Source organism: Macrobrachium rosenbergii, chromosome 13 (genome assembly GCF_040412425.1).
Source record: "Macrobrachium rosenbergii isolate ZJJX-2024 chromosome 13, ASM4041242v1, whole genome shotgun sequence".
Taxonomy (NCBI): Eukaryota; Metazoa; Arthropoda; class Malacostraca; order Decapoda; family Palaemonidae; genus Macrobrachium; species Macrobrachium rosenbergii.
The window spans coordinates 20,560,156-20,576,398 of record NC_089753.1 but is presented as its reverse complement, the minus strand read 5'-3'; the positions used below and the strand labels follow the sequence as shown (position 1 = coordinate 20,576,398).

The following is a 16,243-nucleotide window of genomic DNA, read 5'->3' as shown; positions in this document are numbered from 1 at the left end:
CCGTAAGTGGCCATCAAAAAAAGGTAATTGCTCGACATTTTAACATGATAACATTTTATGTGTTTTCACTACTATAAAATAATTAATATGCCATAAAAATCATAAATACGTAAGGATTACTGAATATATTAACATATTAAGTGGTTGCACAGCAAGGAAATCCATGACTACTCAGCTGCACCTTATTATTCTCACCGGTCGCCCACTGCGAAAAAAGGCAGAAAAGTCACAAAATCTCCAAATTTCCAGACTGTCTCCCAACGAAGACTTGACGGCTTCCAACTTCGTGTTTCTGGGAAGAAGAAGAGAGGGCACCGAGATAAAAACAGTTGACAAAAACCAGCTGTCATGTTACTACCAAGGCGTGGACGACACGCAGCGGAACCCTGACACCTCCATCGCTGTGGAGCTCTGCGGACCCGTGGTGAGAGAGCCTTCTTCTTCTGCTTCTCCTCCTCCTCCTCCTCCTCCTTTTTCTTCTTCTTCTTCTTCTTCTTTATACATATGGTCCTGAACCTCTCTGGACACTCACTCACTCCTCATCCTTTCATTCCTTTTACTGTACCTCCATTCATATTATTCTTCTTCCATCTTACTTTCCAGCCTCTCCTAACAATTGCTTCATAGAGCAACCGAGTGGTTTCCTCGTCAATTTCCCTTTCAGCGCTGCATGACCTCATAGGTCCCAGCGCTAGGCCTTTGGCTTAAATGTTAAATTCCATTCCTCCTCCTCCTCCTACTTCTTCTTTTTCTTCTTCTTCTTCTTCTTCTTCTTCTTCTTCTTCTTCTTCTTCTTCTTCTTTATATAACCCAGGATCAGTCCCACGAAGGAACAAACACTAGGCCGATGTCTTGAAAGTTCTATAGGTTTACCTGAGCTAAGAAGTGACTTATGTACATAGTGGTGGTTAGTCGATTGTGGTGGGTCACAGTCAGAGTGAAAAAGGGCATCGGGCTTACAGCCTTAGCCTAAAATCAGTGTTGCATCTCAAGGAGTGGACAGCTTTGAGGAAATTAGCATTTTCTGTTGTTTGTTACATTTGCTTTTATTTTTAGTCATTACTTTTTGCTTTATTTTAGCTGTAAGATTGTTTATAAACATTTGTTTTTTTTGCAGTTCATGTTTGTGTTTTTACTTGTTCTGTTACGGCAGTACCCTTTTTAAACTGTTTTGTATTATTTTATTAACCTTACAGTTTATGCGTTTCATTTAAATAGATTCTTAACTTATCTTTATTTGTGCTGCTCTGGACCTTAAATGCCATTCATTTTCCCCCTTTTACAAATACTATAAATTGTTGCATTATTGTTTCGCTCGTCTCCTTCAATGACAATCTCTTTCTGTTTACACTTGTTTTTTCATGTCATTACTTTCTTCAATGCCTTGAGTTTTGTCTGGTTAGATTTTCCATTATATTTGTTACTTCAGGTTTTATTTGTTACTAATGGCGGCATTGAGATTATGTTGAAAGGTATAATCAGTAAGGGTTTGAAAAGATTCATTTAGCTCTCCTACTTGTGCTGACGTTTCTCAAGAGCGCACTACTTAATGCTGTGTACTTTAGGCCATAATGTTTATACCTGAGTGAACATCAAGTACACCGCACAATAAAACTCTCCAGTGGGTTTTACGAATTCTTTGTACACAGGGAATTAAAGGAATGTAACGCACATCAAACATATTGAGGTCCCAATTTTTTCTAAGTGAGTCAGAGGCACAGTGAAGACACTCCATTGATTCACGCATCGGCTGTCTCACCACAACACCACTTGAAGAAATCATGTTAACACATTGAAGACGCTTCTACTTTAGACGCAAGAAAGCTCGCGACAGTATCTCACCAATTATCTTTCCCATTCACGCTCCGGCCTGTCTTGCCACAACAGATTTCTGGAGGTTATGCAAAAGGTATGTGACAACTCTGTAGTGGAAGAGCATTATTTATGCAACGATCTTTGCCTCCCCCCTCAGCGAGGTGTCGTCACCAGCCCGACGGCGGAGTTCGTGATTGAGCCGATCCCTGGCAACATCCAAGAACGGAGGAGGCGCCGTAGATCTCTTAGGACAGGAGGAGAAGAAGAAGAAGAAATATTCGAAAAATCTTCGCACATCATCTACCGGAGACACGACAACAGCGGTGTCACGGTCGAACACAGTGAGGAGCCTTTCTTTTTTTTTTTGTGCATTCTTGTATCGTGTCCGGTTAATATAGAGTTGTTTGCTAGAATGAAAAACTCTCTCAACATTCATTGTCCTTTTTATAACAAGTTAAGAACGGGGAAGGATACGTTTTCTCTATAATGATCACAGAAAAACGAATATTTGACACTGTTTTGCAATTATCTCCTTTCATTCACTAACAAATGCCATCCCGCTTAGCTTGCTTTTGTAAATATTATATTTGGAAATAAGGGAAACCATGAAAAATTAAGTCAAGTATTGAAAGGGACAGTTATATTAAATAATCTGGGAAATATTAACTGCTCTTGCTCCTTTTTCACGAGAATCCCATTCTGCTCTCAGGCATCTGACGCTTATTCTGTCAATCTCACTGGAAAACAGGACCTTATCCAATAGTCTTGTATCTTTGCTAATAACGGGCCCCTTTCTCTCCGTCAGAATCCCGCAAACGACGGTCCTTCCTGACGGAGGGGGACGGGGTGAGGGAGGCCCTGAGTTCCAGGGAGGGCAGAAGGCCCTACTTCGACAGCTACGAGCACGTCCTTGATGCTCGGCTGCGCACGGAATGGCCAGACCATGACCTTGATGGGAGAGGAGGAGGAGGAGGGGGAGGAGGAAGAAGAGGAGGAGGAGAAGGGGGAGGAGGAGGCGCAGGAGGTGATGGTGGCCACAACTTCAGGCAAAGGTAATCACTTCAGGAGGGATCAGCCGGGGGAATATCCTTTCGTTTCTTTTAATGACCCTGTCCTTAGTTTGTCAAAGACTGCTGCAAAATATCTTTTTCTGTTTTTGATGAGTAGGCAGGGAAATATCTTTGTGGCCTTTTTAAAGACTCCGTTGCAAAATATATTTTAAAGACTTAGTTGCAAAATGTATTTTTAAAGACTCAGTTGCAAAATATATTTTTAAAGACTCACTTGCAAGATGTATTTTTAAAGACTCAGTTGCAAAATACTTATTTTTAAAGACTCAGTTGCAAAATATATTTTTAAAAACTCAGTTGCAAAATGTATTTTTAAAGGCCCAGTTGCAAAATATCTTATTTTTGAAGACTCAGTTGCAAAATATATTTTTAAAGACTCAGTTGCAAAATATCTTATTTTTAAAGACTCAGTTGCAAAATATCTTATTTTTAAAGACTCAGTTGCAAAATATTATCTGTTTATAGACTCAGTTGCAAAATATCTTATTTTTAAAGACTCATTTGCAAAATATATTTTTAAGAGAGTTGCAAACTTTCTTAAAGATAAAGACTCAGTTGCAAAATACCTTTATAACCTTTTTAATGATTCAAATGTAAAATATCTTTTGACTTTTTGTAGTAACTTGAGGCAGGAAATTTCTTTATGGCATTTTTTAGTCCCTCAGCTGCAAAGTACCTTCGAGTTTTTTTTCCTATGTTAGCTGGGAAATATATTTTAATTTAATGCTTCAACTGGGAAATGTCTGTCGTTTCTATATCTCAGCTGGGAAATCCGGCTTATTTATAACTTTTCTCATACTTCAGCTGGGATATATCTTTGGCTCTTTTCACTGTTGCACGGTGGACGCGGCTTAGGAATATCATATACTTTTTTAAAATAGTCAGCTGGGGAATATCGTCGACTATTTAAAATTCCAATCAGTAAAATATCTTCAGGACATTTTAATGATTCATGTCGGAAGTATCTCTGATTTTTTAGTGATTCAACAAAGATTCATCTCGGCGAGTTTCATGAACTACTCAGTTTGGAAAATTTAACTTTAATGACCTATCTGGAGAATACCTGAGCCTTATTTTAATGATTCAGCGGAAAAGTATCTTCATGACCTTTCCTAAGACTCAGATGGAAAATAACTTATTTTTTTTCGAACTGGCTGCGAAATATCTTAAACTTTTATGAAGACTGTAGCTGACTTTTTCAAACATTCAGCCTAGAGACATATTTAGATTTTTCCAAAGATCCAGCAGCGAAATATTTTCATGAGTTTTCAAATGCCTCATTTAGGAAACATCAGCCTTACTGAAAGAAGAGGCCGATGTGATGTGTAACTCAATGCCCGAAAAAGCAATAAAAAAGGAAATAAAGAGAAGAAGAGAGAAAGGGTGGAGCTAAAACACTGACGAAGCGACTGTACATCAGCAAGATTCACCTTAACTCCCCGCTGCGCCATTTAGGCGCCAAATGCAAAAGGTGCATGCGCATGCGCATATCTGCGTCATGAAGGCGGTTGTTGTCTTGAACTCTCGCCTTGAATAATGAGAAACGCCTCAACGAAGCTGGGTTAGGAAACAGGCTTCTTTCTCATTTCTCTCTCGGCTTCCACTGGAACGATTTAAGATGCGTAAAAAGTTGCTTGAAATAGTCGCAGGTTGTGGCGACACGAAATTCTTATGACAGAGAATGGAGAAGGTGATGAGTGTATATATATGTATGTATGTATATATAAATAGATATCTATATATATATATATATATATATATATATATATATATATATATATATATATATATACAGTATATATATACATATACATACATAAACGCTCGCAGGGAAGTTGAAAGGAAAGATCGTAGATACTGAGTTTTCGTCTGTAATTCAAGAATAGCAGCTGCTTCACTCCCATACTCCTGTTTATGCGTATGTGCATATGTGTGTGTGTGTGTGTGTGCTCGCGCGCGTGTAAATTGCGAGTAGGAACGATTTGATGCATGAGTGGACGGTTATCTTTTAAAACCTTCGCAAGTGTACTTGATCGTTGAAGGAGACAGATACAAAGATAATCCTGCACGAATGTACAATTCATCCGGATGCACGAGTCCCACTCTCTCTCTCTCTCTCTCTCTCTCTCTCTCTCTCTCTCTCTATATATATATATATATATATATATATATATATATATATATACATACATATGTATGTGTATATATATTTTGTATAAATGTGTATACATATGTATATATATACAGTATGTATGTATATTTTTATTTGTACAAATATACCTGTATATATATATATATATATATATATATATATATATATATATATATATATATAGTTAATCAACTTACTGGTGCATGAACACGGCACAAATAGCCAATGTAATGACGACGGGGCCACGCGGTATGCAAGGTGATATCATACCAAGGAAGTACCGAACGTGGCTGCTAAAACATATATATAAATATACACGGCGTTCATGGCCAGATTACCTGAGTAGAGATCCTATGGCGTGTCCGGCATCGCAATTCCTGGCGGGGAACAAAACGGTGCCTCAGTGACCTTCGTAATCCTGTATTCAGTTCGTATAGATCTGTTCAGTAAGGAGATGCGACTGGCTGTGGGACGCGTGGCACACTGTAGACAGTCCGAAATGTTCATTGCAGGTACAATTCTTAGGCACCCAGGTGCCTTACTTTCCTGGCCCCATAGAGGGGGTAACGCCATCAGTGCACCTCATGCGGTGCACCGTAGGCATTATTTAAGGGTCTTTACAGCTTTCCTTCGGCCCTTAGCTGCTGCAACCTCTTTCATTCCTCTTACTGTACCTCCGTTCATATTCTCTTTCTTCCATCTTACTTTCCTCAACCCTCTCCTGACAACTGATGCATAGTGCAGCTGCGAGGTTTTCCTCCTGTTACACCTTTCAAACCTTTCTACTCTCAGTTTTCCTTTCAGCGCTGAATGACCCAACAGGTCCCAGCGCTTGGCCTTCGGCCAAATACTGCTATATTCCATCATCTCTGAGGGCAGTAGCACTGGAAATAATGGGAGTTTCTAGGGCATTCAATTTATATAAATTGAATGCCGTAGAAACAGCCATTATTTTCAATAATAATAATAATAATAATAATCATCATAATAATAATAATATAATCATCATCATCATCATCATCGTCCAGCTGTGAATATTAATAACTCAATACTTTCCCATTTCGTGAAAATGACTGACAAAATGTAACATATGACCTGTTCGACCTTTCAGTCGGGGCGAGGACCTCTTCATCGAAATGGCCGTGTTTGTGGACCAGGATCTGTACCGCCACATGGAAGACAACTTCCCGACCAAGACGGAGGAACAAGTGCTCAACGTTGTGCTGGCCATGATTAATGCTGTAAGTCGACGGATCTTCTTCTTCTTCTTCTTCTCTCCTTTGTCGCCATAGAAAAAAAACGTTTATCATTTTAACAAAAGGTTTTGCAGGAAAGACGTGTCAGTACCTCTTGATTTATGTTTGTAACACTTTCTTGAAAGAATTTGTCTGTTTCAGTGTGAAGTTCCATACTGGAAAAGCCAAATTATTTTAAGAAAATGTTATAGACAGAAATCAAGAGATACTGACATGCCTTTCCTGGGAATCATTTTGGTTAAAATGATAAAGAAACCGGTTATGACTTAATGGGTTATACTATAAGGTTTAAAACAGCTGTTTATGCTTTCACATGTAAGGTGGTAAATTTATAAATTCTGTAAAGACTGTTTTCATAGAGTAGGTATAAAATATGTGACACCAAGGCAGTCTTTGAAAAAATTATTCTTATATAGTCCCTGTGGCATTTCTTCATTTAGAAGGGTTGGGGGTTGATATATAAATAGGATGGACGGGGGAGAAAATCTGGAAGCCTATTTGGCTCAACAAGACTCTTTGAAGAGTGATTTCTCAGTTTCAAGTGTGTGATCGGGAAAAATTAAAGTGGGCAGAGACTGCAATAATTTCTGCCATTAGTGAAGATAGGATTTAGAGGAGAAGTTGGATAGACGGGTGGTTAAACAGTAAAATCCTTTGGTTCTCCTCCCCAAGGTCCTCCGTACGGGGGTAGTGGGGTACTGTAATGCCTTCAGTGCATCTCGTGTGGTGCACTGAAGGCATTACTTAAGGTTCTTTGCAGCGTCCTTTCGGCCCCTAGCTGCGACTCCTTTCATTTCTTCGACTGTACCTCCGTTCATATTCCCTTTCCTCCATCTTACTTTCCACCCTCTCCTAACAATTGATTCATGGTGGAACTGCGAGGTTTTCCTCCTGTTATGCCTTTCTAACCTTTTCACTCTCAATTTCCGTTTCGGTGCTGAATGACATCATGGGTCCCAGCGCTTAGCCTTTGGCCCAAATTCCATGTTATGTTCTGTATTCTGTTCCACCCGAAGGTCCAACTGCTCTACAACGACGACTCCCTGGGCCACAAGGTGAAGTTCGTCCTGAAACGCCTCGAGATCCTGTACAGCGACCCGCCGGACCTGAGGCGCCCCTACGACATCGACAACTTCCTGACCAACTTCTGCACGTGGCAGCGGCAGGAGAACCCCTCCAGCGACTCGGATCCTCTTCACTGGGATCACGCCGTCATCCTCACGGGTTTGGACGTCTACACTGTTACCTCCAGGGGCAAAGTGAACTCTCAGGTCGTGGGTAAGTCTGGGCTCTGGTGGTACCCACTTGTTAGGTCAAGTTGGGTCAGACTGAATCTGTTTTAGACTGTGTTTGTAATATTATGCTACAAATGAATGTATATTAATTATATGTTGCTGAATATCTTAGGAGAGTAGGGAGATAGGGTAGGCCGAGAGAAATCCTTAACTTTCCTAGAATGCGTGTCCTGACCTGGCCGGGAGGGGGTGTGAGGGAGCGGGAAACCGCCCCCCTTCCCCCCGCACCCAGTAACTCTTGAATATCTCTGTCTCCCTACTCTGCACACTACCCAAATCTTATATGGCATATTCACTTCAGTACATAGAACATCATTGTTCTGGAACTTTTTCATTGTACATCAGGTCTGGCACCTGTTTCTGGCATGTGCACGCGTTCGAGTTCGTGCACGGTGAACGAGGGCCGCCACTTCGAGTCTGTTTACGTCGTTGCACACGAAATCGGACACAAGTAAGTCTGTTTGCACAATCGTGAAAGCAGTCAAGCAAAGGAGGAGGTAACGATTAGTTATTTGCTTGCGATAGTTGATGCAAAAAGTTATCTTAGGAACTGCAGCAATGTTGTATGTTCATATTTAATATTTATTTGTATTATGGTCACGTTAACTATTGACTTTTTTTTCAGTCGACAGTAAATGTCCGCATCTGATGTCATTGTAACCAATAGGCTGGAAGACACTTTAGCTTCCACCAGTCGCTATTAGTTTCAGTGATATCAGTAGCGGATGTTAACCGTCAATAAAAATAAATAAAAGAGAAAGCTATCATATAGGTTATATATATTTCAGTGCCTTATAACTTTAGCTCTACTAGAATATAAAAACTAACTCAACTATAAAACTAACCCAAAGCATAGCAACCACCAAGGAATGCTTAGGCGCAGTCCAACCTTATTCCAAATATCACCTGATGAAAATTATGTCCTACAGCAATTTATCCTCAACAGAAAAAATAAAAAGAAATTTTTTACACATATAGATAAAATAATATACAAATATACATTATATATACATACACATACATATACTGTACACACACACACAAAATAATATATATATATATATATATATATATATATATATATATATATATATATATATATATATATATATATATATATCAACACCAAGAGATAAATAAGCTTTCGGACAAAAGAAATGATACAAATTCTTTGCATTTTTGGAATTTCTAAACACTGTCTAAAGGAGTTCTGTTTAAAAAACCGATAATCTTGTATGGTACTAAAGAAACGTTCTTATTATAGGACGAGGTTTTCTCGATGCAAGGTTAAAAGACCTTCAGGCACTTAGATGAAATACCGCTAGAGAGAGAGAGAGAGAGAGAGAATTCATCTGACAAACAATGCTAACTGATTTCAGATATGTACCGTTTTGTGATTTTGTAGTTTTCCATATAAATTACATTCTCTCTCTCTCTCTCTCTCTCTCTCTCTCTCTCTCTCTCTCTCTCCATTATTATTTCCCCTGCTTTGCAGACCATTTCCTAGGGCAATCCATGTCACAATAAGATTTTTTTTTATTTGTTGTTGGGTATGTTTACAAGTCATCACCCGTCGGCGCATTTTTCTCTGTGATTATAACGGTATGTTGTTCTTCACCTTCCTTTCTCTCTCTCTCTCTCTCTCTCTCTCTCTCTCTGTATAGATTTATTTAAAGGCAGCTACATTTGTTTGCGAACGCTCTGTCTGTCTGTCTCTCTCCGTATAGATATATTTAAAGGCCGCTACGTTTGTCTGCCAACGCTTTCTCTCTCTCTCTCTCTCTCTCTCTCTCTCTCTCTCTCTCTCTCTCTCTCTCTCTCTCTCTCTCATACTCATGAAATCCCTAGTTTTCTTTCTTTTAAAACATACTTGAACTTGAGTAACATGGTGGCGTGTAAAATTCACGTTACATTTTATAAATTCAATTGAAATCTGATATTTTTTATAACTCCAACTCAAATAAACGGTTTCGCAGTCTCTATAAAAGCATAGTCACCAAAAGCAGACACTGAAGAAAATAACGACAATGTCTATAAAGCTTCATTTACTTCATATCATTAGGCAATTCTACAAAAGATAATGAGTTTCTGAGGCAAGGGACAGGTTGTAGCCCGTCACACAATGTCCTAGAGTCCGAACGTACATACTTACAGTTAACACCCAAGCCCCTTTTCACCCACTGTAAGACCTAGGGGAACGAGTCAGATGGCGTCTGTTGACTCTGCTTAAACCTAATGGCCAAACTCCAGCCCCTTCTCTAATCCCAACCAGCCCCCACAAAACATCCTTAACGGACAGTGAGCCTATGTGCTTTGAAAATCTAACAAGGCAAGAGCATGGCTTGAACTTAGGCTTAATGCAATGTCGGGGAAGAGAAGAGTAATTGGGGAAATGTTTATTTATCTATGATTAACTAAACCTGGCGTCACAACATCTAGGTTATTGACCGGCATAACTATCTCACACACCATGATTAGCAGTACTCGGTGGAGCCATAGGAGCGTCACTAGAATCACTTTGTTGCAATTTCAGTTTGGGGATGAGGCATGACGGGTACCAGGCAGGCAACAATTGTGACGCCAGTCGATACCTGATGTCTCCCACGCTGGGGTCTGGTAAGATCACCTGGTCTCCCTGTTCCAGGAGGTACCTGGAAGATTTCCTCAGGTAAGGTTATTACTAATACAAATACGCAAGCAAGCACATATATTTAAGTCTTTATTACCGAACGATAACGACAAACATATATTAACTTTCTAATTGTAAATGAAAAATAAATATTACGTCATAGAAGAACAAAACCGCGCTATATTCTTGAATCCTTCTAACCTTCCCCGATGTCTTTGGACGACGCATGCGCAGCTCCCGCCAGTCGGAGTGCCTCAGGGATTCCTCTCGCCCCCACGAAGAAGGGCTGAATCACGAAGCCAACTCCCTCCCAGGGCAACGTTTCTCCGCTGACCAGCAATGTGAGACTTCCAAAAAGCTCTTTTTGGATCTAATTTCATGTTTTATTTGCTACAGCAAAACTTATTTATAGTTGAGTGCTGAGGACGAAATTAAATTAAGACCTTAAGATTGCGATAGTATTGACGATTTTTCATGTGGTTTCATTGCATATTTTAAAGCATAAATATGAATTTCTTGGTATATCAATGAACCTGTGAGGAATAAGTGTTGCTAAATGATGTTCATTCATGTTAGAGGTTTATAATACTAGTGTATATCTCCATTCAAAACTGATTTCTGTATTTAAATTATTCTACAGGTAAGTACATAGCACTAGTAATGTATCAGATACACTATGTTGCATTACATTTTCTTGTTCAGGATTTTATGAAAGTTAAACGTGATGTCAATTACCCATAGAATATGTGTAATACTCATGAATATATAGATGCCCATTGCACTTCATAAACTAGCCATTATTTTTAATATAGAAATATTTTACAATCCAGTTAGACGTGATGGTTCTCCAAGACAACCAATGATTACTTTTAGTATTTGCAAGAAAGTTTCAAGTTGATTGGCAGGATTTAGCCGAGTCATGGAAAGGCAATAATTGGATACAGGAGTTTATTGTTGAAGTATAGTTCGAAAATTCTCAGTAGGGGAGTAGTACCGCCCGTGCACCTCACTCGGGGCACTGTAGGCATTACTTAGGGTTCTTTGCAGCGTGCCTTCGGCCTCTAGCTGCAACCCCTCTCATTCCTCTCTCTGTACCTCCATTAATATTCTCTTTCTTCCATCTTACTTTCCTCTCCCTCCTAACAATTGATTCATGGTGCAAGTGTGAGGTTTCCTCCTGTTATACCTTTCAAACAATTTTGCTGTCAATTTCCCATCATGCCTGAATGATATTACATTCCATTCCGTTCCTACAGGAAGAAAATTTTAAAAAGAAGAAAAAATTTAGAACAGTTTCCTGTTGTCAGATTTGATTTCTGAACAAACGCAGAAATGAGTGTCTATGTACCTTTATACCAGGCTCTATTTTCCCCTCGCAAATGATTCTAGCTCACGAATCTTATTTCCTCTTGTAATAGCGTCGATTTTCCCTCGCAACAGGCATGCTGAAGCACGGGGTGGGGAGCCACCACGCTGACTCCCAGCGACTGGAAGACATCTGCCAAGACCTTCATTGTAGACGCAATCACTACACCTGGACCTCGCACCCGGCGCTGGAGGGGACGTCCTGTGGCCATGGGAAGGTAAGGAGAGAGAGAGAGAGAGAGAGAGAGAGAGAGAGAAGATAATTTTATTGCTTTGCTGTATTTTTTTACACGAGATATTAATGGGAAACTGCATACACCATAGGAACGTTTCTTGGCCATGGGAAAGTATGAAGAGAGAGAGAGAGAGAGAGAGAGAGAGAGAGAGAGAGAGAGAGAGAGAGATTATTTTTACAGGAGAGAACGATAGAGATGATCTAATTTCATTGGTTTGCTTTATATTTTTACACGAGATATTCATGGGAAACTGCATAGACCGTAGGAACGCATCTTGGCCATGGGAAGGTATGAGGGGAGAGAGAGAGAGAGAGAGAGAGAGAGAGAGCATTTTTACACGAGAGAAAGATAGACACGATCTGTTTTAATTCCTTTGCTTTATTTATTTACGAGAGGTATTATTGGGATAAAACTATTTCATCGTCCATATTTCCTTTTCTTCAAATAAAAATATAATCTAATTTCCTCTTTCTTAAATAAGCCATTGTCCATTTTCTTTTTAAAAAAAGTTATTTCATCGTCCATTTTTTTCGTTTCATAAAAAAAAAAAATAAAAAAACAGTGGTGCCGACGCGGCCAGTGTCAGGAGGACTCTGCCGCCCCGTCCATCTTCCAGTCGTCTTCCTCGTCGGCGTTCCCGACCACGTCCCTGAGCACCTCCTCGGGATACGACGGAGGAGGAGGCCACGGCGGCGTGGGCGGGGAGTGGGGGACGTGGTCGGAGTGTCGGTCCGAGTGCCTCTACGGCGTGGACGGGATCCTCTCCTCCGGAAGCACGGGGCTCTCCCTCTCCGAGAGGCGCTGCAGGTGAGGAAGGGCCTTCTCGACACCTTTCCTCCTTCGACTTCGAGGGGGAGCGGGCGATGAATTAGTCGTTTGATTAATTAATTTTTGTTTTGTTAATTGAGTTATTGGTTTGTTTATGTGTCTGTCTATTTTTAATTATACATTTGTTTATTTAAAAATTTACTTGGATATTTATCAGTTTACTTTTTTATATTTATCGGTTAATGTATATTTATATAATCATTTATTTATGTATTTGTACTTATTTATCTATTTCCTTGTTTATATAAGGATTTCCTGGTTTTTTATATATTAATTTGTTTCTTTATTTATTTATTTACCAATTTTGTTCATCAGTTTGCTCGGGATTCGTATTATTTCTGCTTCCGATGGTTCATGTCTCTATTTATAAAATAACCAGTTGTAAAATGATCAGTTACTTATTTATTTATGTAATTTAATTATTTACTTGTTTGTTTATTTATTTATTAATGTATTCATGTATTTATTTATTTATTTATCTATTTATTTTTTTATTTATATTATTTATATATTTATCTATATTCATTTATTTATTTATATTAATTTATTTATTTATTTACTTATCTATTTATTTCTTTGTTTATTTATTTATATATGTATATTTATTTATTTATTTATTGATCTGTCTATTCACTTATCTATTTATTTATCTACTTATTTTTTTTATTTATCTATTTATTTATTTATATATTTATCCATATTTATTTATTAATTATTTATTTATATTTCTTTATTTGTATTTATTTATTTGTTTATTTACCTTTAGCGGTTGTCGCGGCGAGTATCGCTACCGAGTCTGTTCTCCAGTCCAGCAGTGCATCACGGGTCAGCGCCTCACCCTGCAGGATTACGCCGACGGGGTGTGCACCCAGCGCGCCAGGAATTCGCCCCTTCTCATGGGGCTTGCCGCCAAGATATCCGAGGAAGGTCTGTTAGACAAAATTGTATCGCAGATATTATCTGTTTATTATTTCCAGAGGGGATGTGCTAAATTGTTTAACAAAAATTCTCTTGACATTCTAAGGAATTCTGAAGCTTCAGTTTCTCACTCTTATGTGAGTGGTTAGTTTTGCTCGACTCTTTAATCGTCCCTGTCCCCTCAGACATCCGTAACTCCTAAGTCTTTTCGAACCCCTAAACGCTCGTAACTCCCAGATCATCTTCTGTCTTCGCAACTTACCCAATTGCTGATGATGTTCTCTTACTTCCAATCGTTTCCAGCGTCTCAATCTTCTCAGTTTTCTCCAACTTCTCAACCTTCTTTAATTCATCGATCTTCTCCAGTTTCCCAGTCGTCTTCATCTTCTTAACCTTTTCCCTGTATGCAACCCTCTCAAATTTCTCGATCTTTCAACCTGCTCTAACATCTCAGTCTTCCTGACATACTCAACCTTCTTTAACTTTTCAATCTTGCTGACGTACTCAGCCTTCTCTAACTCGCCAGTCTTCTCCAACCACTCAGCATTCCCCCAGCTCCTTAGCCTAATCCAACTACTTAATCATCTACAACTCCTTAATCTTCCCCAGTTCCCCCTGACTTATTTGCAATTCCGTGGTGTTCCCAAACTCCTTCTGACTCATCTGAGACTTCTTAATCTTCCCCAACTCCCCACAAATCATCTGCAACTCCTTAATCTACCGTAACTCCTCCTGACTCACCTGCAATTCATTTATCTTCTGCAACTCCTTCTGAATAATCTGTAACGCCTAAAGTCTGTGACTCCTCGTGACTCATCTGCAATTCCTCCTGAATCATCTGCAACTAAATATTTCTCCTCAGTTCCTCCTGACTTATTTGTAATTCCCTAATCTTTCCAAAATCCTTCTGAATCATCTGCAACGCCTTGACTTCTGTGACTCCTCCTGACTCATCTGCAATTTCCTAATCTTCACCAAATCCTTCTGACTCATCTGCAATTCCTCCTGAATCATCCTCAACTCCATATTCCTCTCCAGTTCCTCCTGACTTATTTGCAATTCCCTGATCTTCCCAAACTCCTTCTGAATCATCTGTAGCGCCTTAACTTCTGTGACTCCTCCTGACTCATCCGCAACTCCTTAATCTTCAGTAAATCCTCCTGAATCCTCTGCAACTCCTTAATCTTCACTAAATCCTCCTAACTCATTCGCAACTCCTTAATCTTCACTAAATCCTCCTAACTCATCCGCAACTTCTTAATCTGCACTAAATCCTCCTAACTCATCCGCAACTCCCTAATCTTCACTAAATCCTCCTAACTCATCCGCAACTCCGTAATCTTCACTAAAACCTCCTAACTCATCCGCAACTCCTTAATCTTCACTCAATCCTCCTAACTCATCCGCAGCTCCTTAATCTTCACTAAATCCTCCTAACTCATCCGCAACTCCGAAATCTTCACTAAATCCTCCTAACTCATCCGCAGCTCCTTAATCTTCACTAAATCCTCCTAACTCATCCGCAACTCCTTAATCTTCACTCAATCCTCCTGCATCCTCTGCAACACCCTCAAACCCACCACTCCCCAACTCCCTCCTTGTAACTGCATCGTCTCCCGCAGGAATAAGGCAGTGCGAGGTGGAGTGCCAGACGAGAGGCGGCGGCGTGCAGAGCGTCAGTCACAGCTTCCCTGACGGGACGGTGTGCCAGTCCCCGACGAGTCTGCCGGCTTACTGCGTAGCCGGCGTGTGCACGGTGAGTGCCAGAGGTGCCACTGCCTGACGGCCACCCCCTCTCTCGGCTGCTCGTACTCGCCTCAGTAGTGGGGCGGTGGGGAATGATAATGTATGACGAGGGTATATGCAGTTGTCAGTGTTCTTGAGCAGTTTTTTTCGTCTGTCCTCCAGAGGCGGAGGTGGACCTGATTCCTGATTTATTAGGTGGAGTCTGTATGACGGGGAGGAAATTTCTTTTTAATCGTGGCTATTATTTTTATTTGTATATATTACTAATTGGATGGAGATAGCCGTGATAGTAGTTTTTTTTTATTGTTTTACTCTCTTTATCCGTTTCATTTTCTTTGTATGTTGTTTTTTAATCAGTTGTGTTTGTTTGTATAAGGTTCTATTAATCCTTTGAACCTGAATTTTAAAACTGATAACCCGATTCCCCTCTTCAAATTATTTCCATTCCAAGAAAGCAAATTGATTGATATATATATTTCCATCATCAAACTATTTAAACTGGGAGGGGAGGGGGATGAGCCTAGAGAAAAAGCAATCACTGCCTTATTCTATCCACTTTAACTTATTCCCACTTTCAATTCTAAATCCCGGAAAAACGAACCCTGTCTAACTGAGCCCTCTTTGTCCCTACCTACGCAAGGAGTTCCGGTGTGGACCCAACACACTCTACGGAGCTGACCCAGTTACATGCAGGCCCGACATGGGCGCCCCCGACCCCCACCGACCCCTGGGTCCGTCCTCGCTCACCCCTTTAAGGCCGGGGGCTTCCTCCTCCTCCTCCTCATCGTCGTCATCATCGTCCTCATTGTCCTCGTCCGCATCCTCCTCCTTCTTCGGCGACTCCGAATGGGGGCCCTGGAGGACGGCTTCGACCTGCCGATTCAGGTGAGAGAGAGAGAGAGAGAGAGAGAGAGAGAGAGAGAGAGAGAGAGA

General features: G+C 40.1%; 1 protein-coding gene across 6 annotated transcripts in view; it reads left to right on the top strand.

The window, feature by feature from the left end:
- The window catches only part of LOC136844973 (A disintegrin and metalloproteinase with thrombospondin motifs adt-1-like), a 74,854-nt gene that overhangs the window by 45,343 nt on the left and 13,268 nt on the right, over positions 1-16,243 (top strand). For all 6 annotated transcript variants that reach the window (XM_067114446.1, XM_067114447.1, XM_067114442.1 and 3 more), the window contains 13 exons: positions 250-424; positions 1,973-2,156; positions 2,621-2,867; positions 6,149-6,278; positions 7,310-7,571; positions 7,934-8,039; positions 10,122-10,256; positions 10,452-10,558; positions 11,658-11,800; positions 12,381-12,625; positions 13,413-13,573; positions 15,187-15,320; positions 15,951-16,195. In XM_067114446.1, the coding sequence (XP_066970547.1) occupies positions 250-424; positions 1,973-2,156; positions 2,621-2,867; positions 6,149-6,278; positions 7,310-7,571; positions 7,934-8,039; positions 10,122-10,256; positions 10,452-10,558; positions 11,658-11,800; positions 12,381-12,625; positions 13,413-13,573; positions 15,187-15,320; positions 15,951-16,195 (2,274 nt within the window). The remainder of the gene's footprint in view (positions 1-249; positions 425-1,972; positions 2,157-2,620; positions 2,868-6,148; positions 6,279-7,309; positions 7,572-7,933; positions 8,040-10,121; positions 10,257-10,451; positions 10,559-11,657; positions 11,801-12,380; positions 12,626-13,412; positions 13,574-15,186; positions 15,321-15,950; positions 16,196-16,243) is intronic.